Source organism: Priapulus caudatus, unplaced genomic scaffold (genome assembly GCF_000485595.1).
Source record: "Priapulus caudatus unplaced genomic scaffold, Priapulus_caudatus-5.0.1 Scaffold424, whole genome shotgun sequence".
Taxonomy (NCBI): domain Eukaryota; kingdom Metazoa; phylum Priapulida; class Priapulimorpha; order Priapulimorphida; family Priapulidae; genus Priapulus; species Priapulus caudatus.
Window position 1 is genome coordinate 458 of NW_014577485.1, and position 22245 is coordinate 22702.

Here is a 22245-nt window from a genome sequence, read left to right on the forward strand (position 1 = left end):
AACACATTTTATTCATTATTATCAAATATAATATCACTATAATTGCAATTCGTAGTGTAAATGTGTTATTTTTAACTTAATATTAAAGTTACGAGAGGGTCTGGGCTCTCGTAATGTTAAGAGGATATTTTCGAGGATTTTTCATTCTCGTAACGTTGCGATGTTTCTGTCAACGGTTACGAGGGGAAGTTAATGTTAAGACTAATGTTAAGACTAATTTTGTTTCTGACAACGGGCCCCAGGTTTCATTGAGAAAGAGATTAAGAAAGACGGTATTCCGATGCTGGATACTGGAGATAATCCAGATGCACCTGCTCCCAGAGAGATGATTGACCTTGAGGTAGAGTCTAAAGCAAAATGCCATTGTCATAAATTTAATATAAGTGTTTTTTAAATTTTGTTATAATTAAATATGAGCAATTTAAGACAGTGTCCTCGATTTTGATTTTGTCCCCCCCCCCCATTTTTTCCTTAGTACACTCGTATGATATATCTTAATGGTTGTAATTGCATGAAATTTTTAAGATAAATGTGGTGAGACTTGTCAGTTCAGTAATATATGAAGCCTACCTCAATGCATTGCTACTGACATCTGTAATGTCCTAGTGTTGGGATGATAAGCTGATATCTTTTAATTTATTCATTACTTATAATAGGTTTGAAATTAATGGACTATTCCCTGTAAAATAGGCAACATTTGAAAAACTGGAAAACGAGATGAAAGAGGTGAACACAAATGCAGAAGCACTTAAGAGGAACTTCCTTGAGTTGACGGAATTGAAGCACATTCTCCGTAAGACGCAGGTCTTCTTTGACGAGGTAGGGTATACTGCTCGTGCATAGTCTAGGCGTGCATTGTAGTTGGGCTACTGGGAAATGCCGCTAGTGTAACGTATCTGCTCACAACAGGCTTCAGTATTGTTTCCCTCTCAAATTTCAAATACTGATTCAAAAGCGGAATATTTATCACATAGCACCTCCTTGAAATGTTAATGTTATGAACGTTATTAACTTTACAACTTCAAATTGCCTTGAATTTATCAATTAACTAAAAAAAGTGCTGTACTTAAAGTTCTCATTTTAGTGTATTTTATATCTTTAAAGCTGTAATAAGCCGTAATTAGTGATTGTCTAAATTACCCTATGTTGTCCAGGCGTACAGTTATCATGGCGTAATCCTATCCAATTTACTCGGGTTCATAAAAAATGCAAAGTCGCCTTCCCATGACCAATTATAGATAGGCAAATTATGATTACTGCATATACCTCTGTATGTGGACAGAGTGAGTAGTACAATGTCACGTGTATAAAGCAGATCCATGTAGTATTATATCACATTGAAGACAGACAGGAGAGTGAGACATGAGTAGTTTACTGTGATGGCATTCGCACCCATTCAAACAAAGTTCTTACATTGATCAGCGTTGGCAATACGTGAGTAATGGTGAACGTTGCTATATGATGCAAAAACGTGCAGCATGTGCTAATGAATCTGTTTGTCTGGTGTTTCTTGGCACCACACTTTACATTATAAACAAGTAGAACAGTTGTGCAGGATTTAGGGGTGTTTCTTGGCACCACACTTTACATAAACAAGTAGAACAATTGTGCAGGATTTAGGGGTGTACCGGTGGTACATTTTTGGCCTTTCTACTTCTTGGCCATTCTTGGCCATTCTTGGCCATTCTTGGTTATCAATGAAATCTCTAATCAATGAAGTGGAAGCAATTTTATTGTAATGTTGTGTAAGTGCAAATGCTTGGCAATTATTAGCTGGTAAATTCTGATTAGATTCAGATGCCCATACTTTTTCACACTGAATAAATAAGTGTGTTGTAAACTTGTAATATCAACAAATGGCTTATTCTGGCTTTAGAGCAGGAAATTTGTTTGAAATTGAGGCAAGCTAGACTTATCTGTGGGCTGGTTAAAAAGCAGCTCATCTAAAAGAAAGAGACATCTAGCTAGTACAATGAGAACTACCCTTCCCCATAACTTATCTTGCACATGTTTCAATTAACAAATATCATTGTTCTGCTCATGTTGAGTGTGCTGAAGTACTTTCAAAACCTTCCTTATAATTTTTTTTATTTGAAAGGAGTTGAATCAGGTCTGTATCTTTGGCAGTCAGGGGACTGTCTTTGCATGCAACATTTTAACTGTAAACGTTTATGGCAGTTGCATACATCAAGCATGGCTGGAATATGTTGAGAGCAGGTGGTGGGGTCAAGAGACGGTAGGCCTACAATTGAAAAGCGAAAAGTCAGCTCGGCTTTTGTGTAAAGGTGCCAGCGGGTGCACGCATGTGTGTTAAGGCTTTGCTATTTCTTCTATCTGTTCGCCAATAGTGCGAAAATGTTTTTTTAAACGTCAACCTCTTACTTTGCTGATTGATAGATGTTGTTTCATGGGATACTGTAATTGGTTTGTATCTAAATCTTTAAAAAGCTCCAGTAATTCTAGTTCGAGACCATCATGTATACAGGGAGCTTTCCACTCATTTGCTCGTATTTACGTAATAAATGTTCACAAAAAAGTGGAGTAGATTGGCAAGTACATTTTGTGCCAAACAGTGGTTTACAGTGCTGCTTAAATGTTTATTACTAATACTTGCTGGCATTCATTTCAAAGGCTTTTGTAGGTAGTAGTTGCGATAAGCAAATGCTTTGGGAAGTAAGCCAAGGCCAAAACAAAATATATGTGTGGTTACCGTTACATGCCGAAAAAAATAGGGTAGGTAGTTAGGGAAAACATTTTATTTTCTTGAAATATTTTATTTACGAACCATGTCCGAAGGATGTGCGTTGTGCCTTTTGAAGCAGGAACTGTACAATTCATTTTTTTTTTACTTTAAAGAAAATTTACAATAAAATGTTTAGGATCGCTGGGAATAAATAGGGTGGGTCAGGAAATCGTAACCACACCTATATTTTGTTTTGGCCTAATAATTTTAATTGCTTAACATAGAACAGTTTCGTATATAGAAAACATGGGTGCAGGTGACATCAATTCTAGTAATCACTGTTCTGAATATGGCAACTGAACTAATTCTAACCATCTACATTTCAGAGGTTTGTAAGCGCTTGCTAAATAACTTGCTGGCGGCTTGGTTAACATTCATGGTCTATTCCGCGATTGCCCATGCGATTCCCATCGAGCATGCACCAACCTTACTAACCTCCAACTTCCGCTTCACGTTCACTCATTGCATGCAAGTGTTTCTTTGTCTCTACTCTAGTCATTGTGTGTGTCGGCACTTACATGTTACTGCAGTGCCTTGTGTATGCTGTAGTGTAAAACACCTGGCACGTGGTCTTTCTGCCGTTAAATGTTTTTGAAATCTGTCTAGTGCTCAGTGTGTTTGTGCATGGCTTTATGTTCCCTAAGGTTTGGTAAGTGTTTTGCATAGTGCATGTACAGATTATAATCATGGTCCACACATTTAATTATAAGAATTAAAATCAATGATTTTTTCGTAATAAGTAACAATATATTTTTATTAGTGCCCTACCTGACATATTTCCTAAGTTTAATAAGCTTTGAATTACAAATAATTATAATTGACGTGTATTTGGTGAAACATTTTCATTGTTACCGTGCATTTGTTGTTCATCTAAAGAATGACCTGACTAAGTTGTTGAATTTGTTAGACATTCTGTGCATAGCTGTGTGTCTATCATATGTGTGGGTGTGTGCGTGCGTGCGTTCATGTGTGTGGAGGTTTGTTAATTTTAGTTCTTTTGGTGTTTATTCATTTACTAACTGCGTGGTTGGCCTTCATTCCGTCTAGAGTTGATTCACGTTGGTATCTTGAATTGTTTAGAACGTAGCTTTGCCGACGTTTGTGGGCGTGGCAACAAAGCAGACTTAGGTTTCAAACACGTACAAGAACTTTACCACCCATGTGCAGTCAGTACACATGGCCGGTTTCACTATAGTTTAGAACCTATTAGCTTTTAAATACACTGTGAGCAAAAGGTGTTTGTGTTTGAAAACAGTCTATTCAAAAACTAATAGTGATAGCTTATATTAGCAGTAGCTCATTAATTTAGCATACAGGTTGTTGTGTGCAACCAGTTGTACCACGTGCCTCACTGGAATGCAGTACTTAGCTGTTCGTGTGCTGGTCGTCTCTAGTGCATGGACATTGCAAGCAGATTTGCGTGATTTGCACGATTTGAGAATACACCAATGCAAGCATTCTCCCATGCATTTGCACTACGCTTGAAATTAACAACACGTTATTTGCTTGCAATTTGTGTTACTGAATTCCACTGCAACTATGTGCTACGAGTATCTACGAGTGGAAGCAATGATTTTCTACCGTAATTCACAGTGTAATGTGTCAGATTTGCAGCAAATGCAATTGCAGGTCCTGTTGCAGCAATTGTGTGCAATTTGTCCCTACTAGATTTTTAGACAACAGCTTCATATTGGCATGGCCTGGTTAACGGAATTGGTTACCAAGCTAAATAATATATTATTAGAAAATATTTAAAACAAACTGTGTTAAACTATTTAATCACGAATTTATTTTGTTGGTAATTGCAAATTTTTATTAGGTTTCACTTCATTTTTAATGTGATTACCTCTCTTTTGGTGCTACTGGTTTCAAATTCTAAGATGAGACTGCATGTGAGTCACCTAGCGTATCATGCCTGTTGTTTTAAATGTAAAGGCACATTTAAGGTAAAAATGATCCATATCAAAACTATTCTGCTGATCAATTCAAAATAAAGCTGTTGGCACACACACACACACACACACAACATTGCGAGAATGCACGGGAGCAGTTATTAGTATAGTAAGTCCACAAATTCAATGTCAACGTTTCATTGTCGTGGGCAGAAAACTGGTATCTTTAATCGTAACTCCTAACAATCCCATTAATATTTTAAGTATAAATGCGACAGTTGTTATTCTGTCTGGGAGTATATGCGTCTAAACTGATATCTCTCTATATCATCATGCAGAGAGAGTGCAACTTGTGCATTTGCTGTGTGCCATCTTTAAATAAGCCTATAAGTTCATTGCTTCTTAGGCTTTTAATAGTGCTGTCTACCAATGATCGAGATATCTTTCTCCTCTAGTCAACTTATTGTTATGTAATCATAGTTTTTAAAAACCCATTTAAATATTTTAAAAACATTAGTATACATACATTAATTACAATATCTGATACAATTCACGTCTTTTTCTGCAGAAATGTTCTTACAAGTACAGTGTTCACAAAAAATAGTTTATAAACAGCAGGTAAAACGATTGTTTGCCAAATTAGTGGTGGTTTTCCCATCTATATTTTACATTACTATTACAGTGATAGTATTTCTACATGATCACTTGCACAATAACTATTATAGGTACGATGCGTTTCTCACATGCCTATATCCGATTAGTATCTTCAGTTATATTGTAATTTTTTATTGTTTTATAAGTCATCTTCTAGCCACCTAATTTATATTAAGATTGTGAATGTGAAATGCATGTTTTGCTGCATGTCGTAAGAATTTTCATTTAGATGTTTCAACTGAACATGAGTCGTGAGTGAGTGGGTTGTGCAATTAGCAATGCATTTTTTCCATTTGCTAACAGTACTTGGAAATGTGGCCAAGTTGGCTATATTGCGCTACTGACTAGCCCTCACACTCCCTCGTGGATGCTAGGTTAGTTTGCTGTGTTGCCCCAGAAAATTGTTGCTTCACGCTCATACAGCATTTTGCAGGTAGTTGTCGTTCGTAGTGCTTGTAAATAGGAATTATGTTGAGTTTCTTTCTGTCGACCCCGCTCGGCTTTCCCCCTTCCGTCCGTCCCTCCGTCGTCATGGTGACCATGCTTTGTTTACCAGGCCGCCTTCCTTCAATCTGCCCAGATGCATGACCAGCCGAAGTCCGAGGAAGCACAGAACTTGCTAGGGGAGGAGGCTACACGTGCCGGTGGTCAGCCCTTGAAACTGGGGTATGCGCGTCACTCGCTGATTGTTTAGAACCCGATTGTTCCTTAGCTGCACAGTGAAAGCGCAGGGTTAATAGATTGCGACTCCCCGAGTGATTCCAATAATACCAATAATTTGGCTTTCTCTAACCTTGCATACACGATAGTTTTCATGGCGTAATACATGGGACTGATGGTACGCTTGTATCAGCTGGTTATTTATATTTAAGCTCATGGTGTGGGGTTCAGTGTAGTGACAGTCGATCATTCAATCCCGTTTACATTTGCTGCCAAGTCAATGCCATGCCACATGAACTGCCATGCAACATTAATTTTATGCATTACCAACGGTCTGGTTTACCTTGACTGAATTACTAGCTTAAGGATACTCTCAAGGTTTTAGGAAAAATTTTACCGATTTTTAATTTTCAACTTTATTCGATGGCTAACACTATGTGCCACCTGTGTACGTGCTCATTTCTCCATATAACGGTACATGTGAACTGTCAGAGCGTTTTGCTTGCTCGCGTACATGTGTAGTGAGCCGCGGCTGACGTCATGATGACATCAGACACATGATACAACCAGCATTATCACTATATTCACTGAGCCAGTATCCATCAACATCAACCCTGCTACAGCTGTACTACTACCCTGATCCAACAAGTAGCCCACAAGAGCCCAAAATAGTTCTCACACCTCGCAACACACCTTGCATAAGGAGTGCATTTGTTGACAGTGACATCAGGCAATGGTCGGGTTCGCGCCATTTTGCATCAAATTGCGTTGGTCACCTCGTAATTTCTCAGAATTTCTCAAGGTGCATGGAACATTTTACCAATTTAGTGGTGTCAGTTAGTCATGGATATGTCGCAGTAAGTACTAACAGTAGATATTTCACATACGTTCACCCATTTTTCACACAGGCGGTCGATCATTGTGAAAAATAGAAAAACGCTGATTCTCCGTTCCAATTTCTGACTTAGTAGTCGACGTATAAATGGATATTTCTCTGTGATTACAACTCGGAATAATTTAATTTTACACTCGTTTTAATGGTAACATATTGCTGTAAAAAAGTGCGTCAGGGATTGTTATTAAGTGCCGTATTTTATGAGTTATGTCTCTTTATTCGCAAAAATTTTAAATTCAAACGTGCGACTTGAATTTTAGGCAGTTTTTTCATTTTTCTCAGTAAATATGAAACTTAAAGAAAAATCCTGATGCGCTATTTTGGTACATATTGTGCTTAACATGTGGCGAAAATTTTGTATCCTCACTCTTTCTGGTAATTGAGAAATATCCAAAATACCATTTTTACATAAAAATTCAAAATTTGTGTGGTAACATAATTAGGTGCTGGAAATTTCATGAAATTTTTTGCCTTTAGCATAGAGATATATCTCCTCTATAAATAAAACAAATGATTGATTCGATTCATTCGTCAATAAACGTTTAATCTTCATTAGAGCAATACCCGGGCAAAAGGTTGAGAGTATCCTTAAAAACAATTTAGCAGTTCACTCTGTTTGCTTGTAAGTCAACCAAACATGTGAGATTCCATATTAACTTCCTGGGGTTGTTAAATTTACTTACCCATGATGCTGATATTCACTTTCTAGTAAAATCTAGATTAACAAATCTCTTGCCAAAAGAACTACATTTTTCTGCTTTATTATCACACACGCTGTACCAGACCTCATGAGTCGAACAAAATGCGGGTGGGTGGAATCGCGGACGCTAACCATCGTGACGACCGATTTCTCCCGACCTTCCCTGTGCAGTTACGGAACAGTTGACGTGGCTAGCTTACAGATAGCACACCACTCATGTAGATCGGTTCAGACAGGGTCTTGGTGAGTCGTGACTTGGTCCGAGATATTGGACACGGCACTAATGTTACTACAGCCAGTAACTATCGTGGGTGACACAACACATTGGATTCGCTCGCTATTCCGTGAGGTCACGTGTGTGGTGCAAGCGAAACGTTGCTCGGGTTTGACCGCTTACGTGTAAGCGTCCTGCGTCTGTTGCATTCCTACTTGAATGACTGCTGCCTCTCTCTGTGTGATGGTGCTTGCTATGCAGTTCGGCTTTCAGTGCTCTGTGGTCATTTGTCTTGTTACTGCTGTGGGGCGACAGTTGTTTGTTGTCCACGCGAGCAGTAGCCAGCGTCAGCTATGCCGCACGACGTTTCCGTCACCAAAAAATGAGTAGATTGTTTTGGTCTTGGCCTTGATTGTTACGTGATGAAACGAAAAGTTTGTATGCGATGCATGTGTTGGTTTACTAGAGCTAGAGCTATATCACTATGTGGATAAAGCTTACATTGTTCATGTTTGATAACTAGGCTTGTGAGGACATTTCCAAAAGAAATTTACACTAGTAGTAGTAGGTCAGGGGCTGGTTATAATTTTCCAGCATAATATGACAGATCTAATTTCATCTAATTGAAAGTCCATCGGAACAGATAAAAACATTGAAATATACTAGACAATAAATGCACTGTAAACTTATATGGGACAGACATGTGTTGAATGTAGTCTCAGCAGTCTTAGTTAAAATTTGTCTTTTACGAATGAAGACCTCCACTGTATCTGTTCTGGCTTCACTAAAAAACTAATTTTTGTGGTCGTGTTGTATTAACTCTTGCTGAAAACTGATAACAGTTAACACTGTGGCAATCTCTTCCTAATGTTGGTGGTAGCTCACTGCTCTTTTCACGCCTATGACAATTCAATACTGTGGGAACTGCTATATCTGCTTCTGTCATTGCATTGAACCTCTTCTTGTGATCATGAATGGTTTGGTTATCAACACAGATACATTGACCAGCTTGATTGCCTCATGAAGTCTGTGTATGGCATTGCCTTGGCGTAACGTCTGTTATGCTTCTACTTCTGTTTTTGCTTGTTTTTGTTACTTCATCTCGCACTCATCTGCTGTGTCTAATCTCACTCATTGTAATTTGCCTTGTTTTAATGGGGAAACTATGAGATGATATTAAGTGTCCAGTGGTAGTTCTAGAGTGTGTGAAGTCGTGTGCCTGTCACTAACAGTACGAACACAAGAGAGGTAGGTAGGTACACACCTGGACAAAGCATGGTCTTTCCTTCCGGATCAGCAGCGGAAAAAAATGAAATGAATCTGATGCTGCTATGCCTTTCCTCATCTCGGAAGAGATAACCAAGGAAGGGGCTTAGCGAACATTTAGGTGCGAAGCTCTGAACCAGGAGGGACTGGTCCAGCTTTGTATTGTGTGATTTCATAATGGTTCAGATGGGCGTTGCCCAGTCGGATGAGGATGTGAGTTTGGCCAGCAGTACCTTGCACCTGGTTGCAGGCTCCCCATCGACCGCTCACGCCACCCCGGCTGACCTGCAGTTGAGGTAACGTATCAGCCACGTGGTTTTGGTGGTAGTACGTGCGTAGATGCTGATAATGTGGGTGCTCCAGACCTCGCTCTTGTTGTTTTGCAGCATCGATTTGATTTAAATTGCCGTGACTTTATACATTGGAAAATAGTTTGACACGTTGCATTCCGGTTGTTATTACTCATGTGTGTTGTATCATTTTAAAATATGCCTGGTTTCTAGTAGCGTGGCATTACAGGTAAAGTATTTTCAACCCAATATTTTCTCTACTGTGTCTATTTTTATAACAAGTTCTGATTCTAAACTGGTATTTGCTCAGCTCGATGCTAGAAATTCATTACAATTATGGGTGTAAAATAAACTCCTATGTCATTGATTTCCATACTAATTGGATTAATTTAGCGATGCATTTCTCTACGGAAGCTTCTCTACTTCTTCGAACAGCGTGAGGATGCATGACAGAGCTGTTTTCAAGTTCCTCCAATCATTGCAGCTTTGTTGCTGGCGTCATACTGCGAGAGAGAATTCCGGCGTTCGAGAGGCTGCTGTGGCGAGCTTGCCGCGGTAACGTCTACCTCAAGTTTGCTGACATTGAAACTCCCCTGGAAGACCCAGTCACTGTAAGCATTTCGGGAATATTCCTCTTGGGGGAGGGGGGGTGCATAGTTGCAGTGAGATTATGGAATATTCGTATGCATGTCTTCGGGATATGTTGTAAGAATTTATACGTATTAAATCTTGTATTGTATACATATTTCTTTTTTACTCTTGTACGTCTACAGTGCATGTGTGTGCGTGCGTGCGTGCGTGCGTGCGTGCGTGCGTGCACGTGTGCCTGTGTGCATATTTACAATCATTTGCCTATCAGGGGAGCTTATAGTATGACAGACTAGGAAAATCTCATCACTGTGTTCAAGCCTGGCAGTGGTGTGTCGACCAAAGGTAAAACCCTAAATATGTGAAACCCGTGTCACGTGTGGAGAATTAGAATACAAATAATAAACCATGAACAAGGGAATTCTATCAATGGAACATCCACAATAAGGGCTGGATTATTACATGTACACTATATTTGCAGGGTGACCAGGTGAACAAGTGTGTGTTCATCATCTTCTACCAAGGTGAACAGCTGAAGTCCAGAGTGAAGAAGATCTGTGAAGGGTGTGTATCCATCAGTGTACCAGTGATCGTTGTTGTGGTTGTCAGTGTTCTCGTGTTTGTTCTTCTCTTCCATATGCAAGATTGTTGGGGTATCCGGGAATTACTGTAGATAATCTATATTTGTTCTATTCTAGATTCCGAGCTACGCTGTACCCATGCCCTGAAACACCAGCCGAACGCAGAGAGATGGCCATTGGAGTCATGACTCGCATTGAGGACTTACAGACTGTAAGCTGTCATTCTCTGGTCCACGTTGTGTTTTTCATGCCCTATATAACTAATACATGATAATACTAAGTACTAACTACTTGGGTAAATTGTATGGCTGTATGTTACAAATATCCATGGAATCAGAATTATGTGTCATAAATTTGCTAACAGATGAGTTTTTCGTGAGAAATCCAATAATTTTTCCACCCGGATTTTAAAAGGCTATAGTTTAAACGTGTTAAGTGTTACACTGTTACTATAGAGAGAAATTAAATGTTTGCCAGGACCAATAGTTTATGATAAAAAATACTAGGTAATACAGTGCCTGAAATGGATGGTCACCCACTCGCCACAGGCAACCAATGTCTAGCTCGGGCGACCGAAAATTGCACAAGTCAAGTAGTCACTGGCCCCCCCAAAAAAGTTTTGGGCGACTGCCAATATTTCAACACATAAACAATTTTACTGATATGTTTGAGTTGTTCTTTGTTTATTAACTAATCATAATCCTAAACCGGAGTCCACGGTAGGATACAATCAGACCAAACTCACACATTTTCATTCCGACCGAGCTTGCTGACAGCGGGGTAGACTGGTAGTCTTCGACTCTCCCACTAGACTGGTAACACTGCAAACGTACATGTCTAGACGCGTTGTCTGATAGCTTGATACAATGTATAACATCACATTTATGTACATGTATGGTTGAACTGAGCCCACCCTGATCGGCCAGGCATGCTAATTAAATACGCTTATGCTATGCCTGCTGACCGTATAACGCTAGTGTGGCATAGTAATGTTTACATCATGCTAGCAGTGAGACAGGTGAGAATCAGGGTGCCTGAGCTCGCTCAGATCGCGCGCACGGGCTCAGATGCGCTGCCGTATATAAAATTTGGGCCTCCAACAATCCATTTGGACCAGTGACTCAAAAGATTTACTCGGCCCCAAAGAAATTTTTTTGGGCCAGCCTATGGGCCCCCATTTCAGGCACTGGTAATAGACAGGTTTTCTTCTGAGGGAAAATTAGACAAAGGAGACAATGGCCAGTTTGGGGGGAAAACACGCATGCTGGATTCAAAGGAAATAACGGAAAAGTGTAGACCCCACGTCACATGACTCAATAAACGCACATGGCAATCTAAATGTGCCAGAAGCACATGGTGATCTATTTATTTTTGGGCTGACACTATTTTGACAACAGCGGGTAAATACAGGAACGATTTTCACAACGGTGATGTTAAATTTGACAACGGCGGTGCGCCACTTTGCCCCCCATGTATAAGAAACTCTGATAGAAAGTATGCATATATGCATGTGCGAAAGCATTTTTCTCGGAGAGTGTTCTCTATCTGGTGCTGGGGCAGAAGCAGGACCATCATGGTTTGCTCATAGGTTATGTTGACATTTCGTCATCGGCAAACTTGGTTAATGACATTGGTTCTATGGGATTTAGGTGTTGGGCCAGACACAGGACCATCGTCATCGCGTGCTGGTCGCTGCCGCCAAGAACATCAAGGTGTGGTTCATCAAGGTTCAGAAGATCAAGGCCATCTACCACACGCTGAATCTATTCAACCTGGATGTGACTCAGAAATGTCTGATCGCCGAGTGCTGGTGTCCCGTCGAGGAGCTAGAGAAGATTCAGTTGGCCCTGCGTCGGGGAACAGTAAGCCTTTACCTTGTTGGGCATTCGGCTACCCTAAATTGATGGTCTCCTAACTCTACCAACCCATGCAGTGTGATAAATGTGTGAAATTGTTGTTTGTAGAGGTGTTTTAGTCGCAGAATGGTGGGGCTACATCAAATATTTTGTTTTTTAATAACTTGGTCAATTTATCAGCGTAATGCAGTGTATATAAAATGTATACTATTAGTTTTGTAAGAATAGATTTCTACACACATTTGTTGGTGTGTGCGTGCGTGTGTACGTGTATGCGTGCGTGTGTACATTCAAGTTTGCGTGCGTGTACCAAATGGCAAAAGATGCACTTAGACCCGAAATAATTATTTAGGTTACTCCAAGTAAGTCAGTAGGGCTCAAGCTAGTCTGGGCTGTGCTACTGCTAGCTGTGCTGCTCCCATTCTACACAATTACTGCTGCAAATCTCCTCAGTAAATTTCTTAAATTTAGGCTGGTTTACCACATTCACCTATCTGTTTTTCTCTCAGACTCTCACATTGAGTGGATTAATATATTAGTCTGTTCATGTAAACAGAATGTTGACTTTTTGTTTCTTGTGTTAGACTGATTCTACATGATCTTCCTCAACAGAATATTTGTGACTTTCGGCCATGGTCTCTTATTGTCCTTGCTCTGATTTCATATTGACTGAATCTGCAAAATAACTGACTTTTTATTAAATTTTAGGAGCGGAGCGGATCAAATGCACCATGCATTTTAAACCAGATGACGACGAATGAAAGCCCGCCAACCTACAATCACACAAACAAGTTCACGGTAGCATTCCAAACCCTGGTTGACTCGTACGGTGTTGCTAGCTACAGGGAGGTCAATCCAGGTACGCCCCTTCCATGTGTATAACACAGCTAGAATTTGATTTGTTGTGGCGAGGCGTGTATTGTCTTTTTAGTCTGACATTTTAGGGTACGATGACAAATTGGAGATGCACCTAAGCAAACATTCCTTTCAAAGAAGGGTGCACTGAGGAAACTTTTTTTTATTAACTTGTATCCTTGTTATCTAAGATAAGTAAGATATGGAGAATTATATATAAAATGTTACGTTAATCAGTGGGAAGGACACAAGTAGCATGCCAAATAGGGCAGCCAAGGCAAATTATGGGGGTGGATATGGGCGAAGTTCTCGAGGCACCACAGAAATAAGGCCAGAAACTGTGACACTTGCTGTTGGTAGCGTGGTGAAATCTCAGTCGTGGTATAACAGTAAGCATTGCCTAGATGTTGTGATTATGGCCTCTAAGGCTTTAGCCATGAGTTTTTTTTAAATCAATCCTAATCTTTATCCACCACGTTTTCAGCTCCATTCACGATCATCTCTTTCCCATTCCTGTTCGCTGTGATGTTTGGAGACACTGGACATGCCATGTTGATGCTGGCTTTTGGTGGTTGGATGGTCATCAAGGAAAAATCCTTATTGGCTCAAAAGAGTACAAATGAGGTAAGTTGGAAAACTTTTTTTGTAGCTGCGAATTGACACAGTTAAAACAATGCGAAGAACATTCTATAATGAGCAAGCAGAGTACAATGCATGGCTTCGATATTAGCTACAATGTTGTAATGGCCTTCCCAATAGCTAGTATTCTTCAAAATTGAAGTTTGAAGATTGAATTGATTATTAGCTATTCTGTGTCATTTAGTGGTAAAGATGGAAAACCTCTATTGCAGATCTGGAACACATTTTTTGGTGGTCGTTACATCATCCTGCTAATGGCACTATTCTCCCTCTACACTGGCTTGATATACAACGACTTCTATTCCAAATCTGTTAACCTGTTCGGTTCAGCTTGGCATTCCAATTATACGTAAGTTACTGCGAAATATTTCTTTATGCATTTTTATTATATTGGTTTGATGGGTGTTTGCTTCACTTATAATTTCACAAATTTCATGTCGTATATCTCATTCAGTAATCTTTTATACGCACATAGACACGTATATATCCATATTTGTTATATACTTGTAAAATATACTGCACTGTAATTCGTAATTGGTGCAGAGCACAACACGTGCCATGAAATGTGAATAAGTATTGCCCATGGAAAAGTTAATGTTTACCATCAGTAGCCCTACGGTGTACAGTAAAATGTTAGAATCACTGCAATCTAGAAAAAATACCATTAAGCACTAGTGTTATTTATATATTAAGGTAACAATTGAGTTGGTATTTAATGTGGTTACACCTGGTATCTCTTGAGTGGATTAAAGCCTATGCGAATCCAACTATGCGTATTGACGTCGCACGAGACGCGATTTTCACATAGTTCCTTTACAAAACCGTGATAAAAATAGGTTTAGGGTATTCAACAACGAAAATTTACCAATTCATATAGTTGACAAATAGCATAGCTACACATTACTAGGTTTAACATACGTCATTTTATGAGATCACCTAGGCTTTAAGACTAGTATGTTGACTTGTTCTTGCTCTCTTGGCTTGTCACACTTCTCACAGTCAGCCCATGTAATAGTCATATTTATGTCTGATTTTACTTATAACAAAACAATTATTGTTCGTTTCTGTTCGTTTGTTGTTTTTTTCTCAAAAAATTAATGTTATCTTCGACGTCTGGTGTCAGCATTCCGTTGATTTCCCGAGTCCGTAAAACGTGGTGTTTCCCTCACAACCATCCAATAGTTGTGTAATATATAACTGTTTGTATGAGCATGTGTGATGTCTGACAGTCATACATAGGACACTCTATTGCTGTTTCAGTGAACATGAAATCCATAGCCATAAACAACTGCAGATGTGCCCTAACAGTGGTCCATGCATTGGACCAGATCATGAGGAAATCCCATCGAATTACAGAGGCTACCCTTACCCATTCGGATTGGATCCTGTATGTTGATAATTTTTTTATGAGTGCCTAATAAACACTAGGTAAAGTAAATTAAAACGTGTTGAAGCCATGAATGTAATTGATGTATAAAATTGAAGTAACATCTAAACCATGGCTCTGGGCAGTTTGTTGAAACCACTGTAATAGCGTAACTGGTGAGTAAAAAGAAATTTATTGCAAATTTATTCTCTTCTGTTAAAAACGTTTTAGATGATTTGATAAATGTTCCTAATAATTTGTTGTAATAGTTATTATTTTTGTGGTCTTTCAGATATGGATGATCTCAGTTAACACGATAACTTACACAAATTCATTCAAGATGAAGATGTCAGTTATTATTGGAGTCTGTCAGATGTTGTTTGGAGTCTTTCTGAGCATATTTAATCATAGGTATAACCATTATCAAGGGTTTTCCATGAATTTGCTTGGGTATAATACATTAATAATAACAAAGTTGATATTCAAATTCATAAGAGATTGACAGTTGCATGTAATAATAGCTGTGACACCAGTTGCAAAAGAATTTACTTGCATAGGAGATATTTGCAATGCCTTTGTTGTCTGTGTTGCCCTTCTGGCAAACGCATGTAAAATATTTCCTGCAATAATCTCACCAGATAAAAAGCCTAGCTTTGGAACACTTGAATGAAGTCCAGATTATTAGAAATTTAATGAAATGTGTATTTCGTGTATTTTATCCATTTTGTTTACTAGTTAATTTTCATTAGAAGAGAGGAGCTAGCCTTAACTAGATGTGGATTTTCATAGTTTAATCCACTCCGTTTCCATGGTGACAGGTTTTTCAAGGAGCCGATGAACATATTTGCCAAGTTCATACCTGAGCTGGTGTTCCTGAATGCCATTTTCGGCTACTTGTGCGTTCTGATCATTGCCAAGTGGATATCGTGGGGAGGCGACAATGCAGCCTGCGCTCCCAGCATCCTGCTTGGCCTCATCAACATGTTCCTTTTCAAGTATGACAGTGAAGAGAACGATTCGTGCGAGAGCATGTTTGCTGGACAGGTGAGTGCATGAGGCGAGGGACTGATGAGAAAAAGTTGGGTAGCAAAGGGAGAATTTCTAGTCGCGGTGTTACAAGCTATATGGTAGGAATAGTAATCGCAGACTTCTTGGTGATGCCCCATGTAATGATCAGTCGGGGGGGGGGGATATCTTAATATTCTTGAATTGGTTTGCAACTCAAAACTAGGGAATTCTACAATGACATTGTTTTTGTGATGGCAATGTTTGACCACACAACTGTTTTTCTAAGGTAGCATTTGTCCGTCCGTCTGTCCGCCACGTGACTTAACCAAAAGTACTGGACCGGTTTCAACCATATTTAGTACACATCACCAGTACCCAATGTAGTTGTCCACATGCGATGAATTTTTTTGTCCGACATTTCCGGAAAGATTTATGGCCGTTTTCCGTAAATAAACCCATTTGGTTATATATGACATGCCAACGCCATCTAGTGGATGATTTCTAAAGCTGGGTTTACACGGACGATTTTATGCAGTCAAGTTGGCGTTTTCCTTCTTTCTACCAACCTCTCTATGTATGTTCAAAGCTCTTACGTTATCGACCGCGAGGCGGCAAACGGTTCAACATTTGACCTGTAGCATGCGCGCGGGTCGACGCGGATACGTATTTTACATGCCGCCAGCGTGGCACCTAAAGCAAAAACGTGCTCTCCCCCTAGGGTGGACACACCACTGACTGCTGTTCTCTGATTGGCCACTTGGCTAAAAAACGTCCAACTCGCCTGCTCCGAGTCGGTGAATTAGAACATGTTCTAATATCCTAACTCGATGCTATCGATCGGTCGGACGCGCGACTTTTGCGTTTACACTGGCGATTTCAGTTGCCAAATTGCCAAGTTCGTACAAATTCTACAATACACATAGAGGCACCATAACAGCTCGAAGCCGGGGGGGTATTATTAGTCCCTCTCTGGGACAATCATTCTAGTTATAAAAATTTTTCGACATATAATTATACAACAGTGCTGTTAAGGTGACTGGAAACAGTCATCGTGATGTGACGCTAACCTGTCTTTTTCATTGCAGCAAGGACTTCAGGTTGTGCTGGTGTTGGTTGCAGTTATCAGTGCCATCTGCCTGCTTCTACTCAAGCCCCTACTGATGCTCTACAGACACAGGCTGAAGCACCCTCAGGTGTGAGGTGTTGCTTCTTTAGTGTTGACAGTCACTTTGTGTTGCATTTTATCTTTCTATCGTGATTTTTCGTTTTACGTTTGGGTTCCTGATTCATGTGTCTCGCTCGCAGCTATGTAACCTAGTGGTTATTTCATGCTTGCGTTGCTGTCTGTAGTTGTCTCAGTTCATGTGGCGGGGATGCGTTGGAACACTTATTTTGCTGTCAGTTATAGTTGTAGGCACGTTTATCCTGAGGAAAGATGGGTACGTTACCCTGTACTCGTTGTGGTGTCATCGTGGAGTGGCTTCCCCTAACAAATTTAGAATTTGAATTGTAGCACCAGCACACCTTTTAAGAGCAACTTATAGGAATATATGAATTTATTAATGTATCATTAGTAATTTATTTAATGAAAAATAATCAAAAATTAGTGTATTATTAATTAATAATAGAAACGTTGGTTTGTAAATGCATGCGAGTAATGTAACTATATCCTGATAAAATCTCGGACCCATTTATCATATCTTGTTTGGTCTGTTTATCATGGTGTTATGGCTTCTTTCATTGTAAATGACCCCACTGAAAGTGGTTGGCGTCTGTGTATTGAGGGTCAGGTCAGTGAAGGCATTAATCTATGCCAGTTAGGTGGGACCTATAATTTTCAGTGATTTCAAGCATTTACGTAACGAAAAGTCGTAGATTAAGAGTACTCCTCTATATCTTACTGTGTACTGAACTAATATTTTTAAGCCAGGCTTGCATAAAGATATCTATGTTGCATCTAGATGTGTAATTTTCTCTCGGTCTGTGTGCAGGTTGCACGGTTGGACGCTGGCGGACATTCAGACCCCTACGGTGAGGACCATGCTGATGGGGTCGAACACCACGATACACAGCCGCTGCCTTCTGCTGGCGGCGCCAGTAACGAAGAGGAGGAGGTCAGATTTTGTTCTTGTGCTGACGTTCGCGCGTAATTTCGCAATACATAACTAGTTGTGTTTGTATGGGGTACAGCATAATTGATTATATTCGTTCTGGAATGTGATGAGTTAGTTGAAAGTTTTGAGTTCGTGCTAGAGGAAGTCGGAGATTAGGTGATATTAGTTCCAATGATAATGTCGTCTGTGCAGGAACATAGGATCTTTTACCAGTAGGGTCTGTAACGACTGAAGTGACTGCTGTTGTAGTAGGATACCAGGTTGTAATATGATAAGCTATAAATGGTATCTTTGCATGTGTGTCCTATGTTAGTAGCTTATGAACTAAAACACCAGTGTCTATTGATCATTAACTGATGGACTACATATTTATGATGGTAATTGTTTTTTGTTTTTTTATGCTTTAGTTTGACTTCGGAGAGTTGTTTGTGCATCAGTGCATCCACACTATTGAGTTCTGCCTGGGATGTGTGTCCCACACTGCATCCTACCTTCGACTCTGGGCCCTCAGTCTGGCCCACGGACGTAAGTTCACGAGCACAGCATTCGCAGTCATGTCGATTATTCTGAAATTATCGTGAGAAAGTAATGAATCTTTTTTGCATTTCGTTCATACTCACTTCTTTCTGCGTGATATTCCAGAACTGTCTGAGGTACTGTGGTCGATGGTTCTGCGCAATGGCTTCGCAATAAACGGCATGGTGGGCAGCATCGTTCTGTTTGCTGTCTTCGCTCCCTGGCTGATGCTAACTATCGGCATATTGCTCGTGATGGAGGGCCTGTCAGCGTTCCTGCACACTCTCCGTCTGCACTGGTGAGTGGCGCCACCTGTTGTTAAAAATGTGTCTCTGCTAACTTTAGTGAATACTGTAGCTTACCGTGTGTTACTGGCCTAAAGGAAAGCCGTCAGCTGGCATGTGTAATGATTGGTACAGATTGTAGTACAACATGTACAATAGCCTTCACTGTAGGATTCTAAGATGTGTCTGTGGTTGCAGGGTGGAGTTCCAGTCAAAATTCTATGTCGGATCCGGCTACCCATTTACCCCGTTCTCGTTTGAGATCATCTTGGACCAGGCTGAGGCGTCTGACCACGAAGTGCACTAAGCGTGCAAGCCGTCGCGCTGACAACAGCACCCTGCTAACACGTTTCACTCACAGTTTCTATAGCCTGAATCTCGTGTGATGTCTATCTATGATAACTGCATGCAATCGCGTTTCACAGAGGCGTCTGCCCATGAAGTGATGTAGTTGTTGTTGCAGTTTGAAGTGCATAGTGAGTCTTGAAGACATCTCTGTTGAAGTTATCATATCTTCGATAGATTGCAGTATTTTTTTCTTAGGTGAATCTCAAAACCTTACCTAACCCTTTTTGCGATGTAATCATTATCAGAGCAGACTTCAACGTACTAGCGTCTCACTGTAATATGATTTTTCTTTGATGAAGTTAAAAAAGCAGGTTAGCTTATTGCATTGTCTTCTCAAGAAATATTGTTGTTTGCAAATTTGAGAGTGCTTATGAAAATACCTAGCATTTCTGTAGCGATTTCTCGTTTAGTGCTACCAGATAATTATTATACTCCATCAACTGGTTTTATTTTTACAGAGAATAGTTATTGTGAGTGAAATCTGTTAGTCCATGCTTCCACTAGCATATTAACTAACTGATGGTATTTCTGTAATAGTATATCAGAGAGTCCCCAAGTTATAAAGCTATTTTATTCGGAAATTTCGCTTCTAAGTTCAGTTTTTGGTATGAATATCAATCAATTGCCATTCAGCATATTATTTCGATATGCATGTTGTCTTGTGTGCTTTTGTGAGAGAGTTTGGTCATGTCTTTCTCACCAGAAGAGCAAAAGTCTCCCCCGGATGAGTAGAAAAGCTGATAGTGATTGACAGCTTTATATATACGTTATATATGTGCATCAGCCCCTTGTGGGAGATGTTTGCCTCATGGACGTTTGTCATTAGTTTGTATCTAATGAAGCTGGTAATATTGTGAATGTGTAATGAATAATTATATAAAACAATACCTACGTAACCGCCAGACAGTGAATAAATAGTACAGCACAACTCTTACACATCGCTGCCGCCACACCTAGTTATGCTGTTCCACTGTCAGCACTCATTACTGTAGCGATTGTTCATAACTTGGGGACACCTGATTGGGTATTAGTATACGACTCTACTGGCTGATGTGTGTAGTATGTTATGGTGCGACGTTATCGCATCATTGAGAGTGTGAATCCAAGCAATCGACTGAAACGATCATGAAGCCAAGCTAATTTATTGTGCATAATTAACCCAACTAATGATCTAGTCATGCTGTAATACGGTATGCCATCTGCTAGGTCCCGTCTCGCTGCCAGTGCTGCGTTATTTATCGTGTAGCTTGCATGCCCAGCTTTGTAGGAAAAGCGTATATTCGTAACATACTTAGAATCTCTTTTTTTCCATGTACCCTCTATCCACGGAGGCTGGCTTCTTGCCGCTTATCTACAAATTTAAACCTATTTCCAACGTATTAGCTTGACAACGTATTCTGCTCATAACGTTCCCCACTACCTGCGCTAGCAGATGCTATATAGTATACTGTCATATAGTGGCAGAATTAAACCTATAGACCTTGCAGGTTGATATGGTTTTGCTTTTGTCAGACTTGAATGGGTGGGTTGTCAGAAGGTGTTAACCAAGGGCCCATTATCAGAAACATCGCATGCAGTTATGATTATTATGAATGTAAAATGTTACATGTAACATTTGCGCAACATTTCGTTTCAAAACTTGTGGCATTTTAAACTTGCTCGTGACTATTTTGAACACCTTAAGCTGCGTTTACACTATCGATTTTTGTCAGCAAATCGTACCGATTTCAAGTGCATTCCAACACAATCGGCTGAAATTCGATTGTATTGGAGTCGGGAGTCGGGAGTCGGGCCGAGTTGGTTCTATTTCTCCAACTCGGCGACTTGACTCCGACTCCGACTCCAATACAATCGAATTTCTTGGAATGCACTTTGGTCAAGTCGGGGGCAAGTTGGAATGCACTTGAAATCGGGACGATTTGCTGACAAAAATGTATAGTGTAAACGCAGCTTTATGATGATGTCATTAATAACTTGGGATGTTTCTGTGAACGGGCTCCTGAATAACTAGTAGTTAACAGTAACTGGAGACACAACTAGAAAGTTTCTAAATGCCGTACGGTAGACTCAATTCGATGCCTCCTCGGAGTACTACGTTTTAGTTCAGAAAATATTCGTTCAGCCCCCTATTTAGTTCATTTACCACTAGCGCGATGCTATCAACATAGTTTCTGTCTAAACCGTTTGCGAATTATTCAATGTTTAGTAAGGAACCGCGAGACTGCTGTCTTAGTTCACCCTCGGCGCAAGAGCACCGACTGTATCGTCGATGTGTGCAGTAAACTGTTGTGCATTCGTGTTTGTGTTTACCTCCCAGCGAAGGTAATTATGACAGCGTTGATGTTAGTGGCCAAAAAGCAGAAATGAATAAAAACATTCCTCGTCGTGTCGGCATGAACGCTCTTGTTTGTCTTCGTTTTACTTCGTCTCTTCGCAATCGGTGATGAAGAGATAAGATGTAACATTTGCGTAGGCGACGGAACTAGGCCCCGATGAACCTTTGCGGAATAGCGAGGTAGGTGCGCCAGCCGGTTAAAGTTCACCTTGTCCCGTCGTCGGTAGGAATATCCAGAGGTTATTAGAGGCGATCATATCAGCGTCGTGCTACCTACCATACGGACCGTAACTGCCGTCTCTCTCGTTGATCACTGTATGCAAGCGCTACGTGGAGAACGTAAGTTAAGCGGTTAACGACCAGTCGCTAGACACCGCAGCGATGGGTTCGCTATTCCGGAGCGAGGAGATGACGTTCGCGCAGCTGTACTTGCAGTCTGAG

The 22245-nt window shown here is 40.2% G+C and overlaps 1 protein-coding gene across 1 annotated transcript; it reads left to right on the plus strand.

The window, feature by feature from the left end:
* The first annotated feature begins 248 nt into the window (after positions 1-248).
* LOC106810255 lies at positions 249-21867 on the plus strand. Its single transcript, XM_014813546.1, has 18 exons — positions 249-340; positions 691-819; positions 5846-5955; positions 9799-9925; positions 10384-10466; positions 10601-10694; positions 12133-12345; positions 13048-13198; positions 13679-13818; positions 14046-14182; positions 15094-15220; positions 15492-15610; positions 16018-16243; positions 17293-17400; positions 18199-18321; positions 18729-18846; positions 18964-19135; positions 19320-21867. The coding sequence occupies exons 1-18, from the start codon at positions 281-283 to the stop codon at positions 19426-19428; spliced, it is 2346 nt and encodes a 781-aa protein (XP_014669032.1). The 5' UTR covers positions 249-280; the 3' UTR covers positions 19429-21867.
* Positions 21868-22245: the final 378 nt, after the last annotated feature.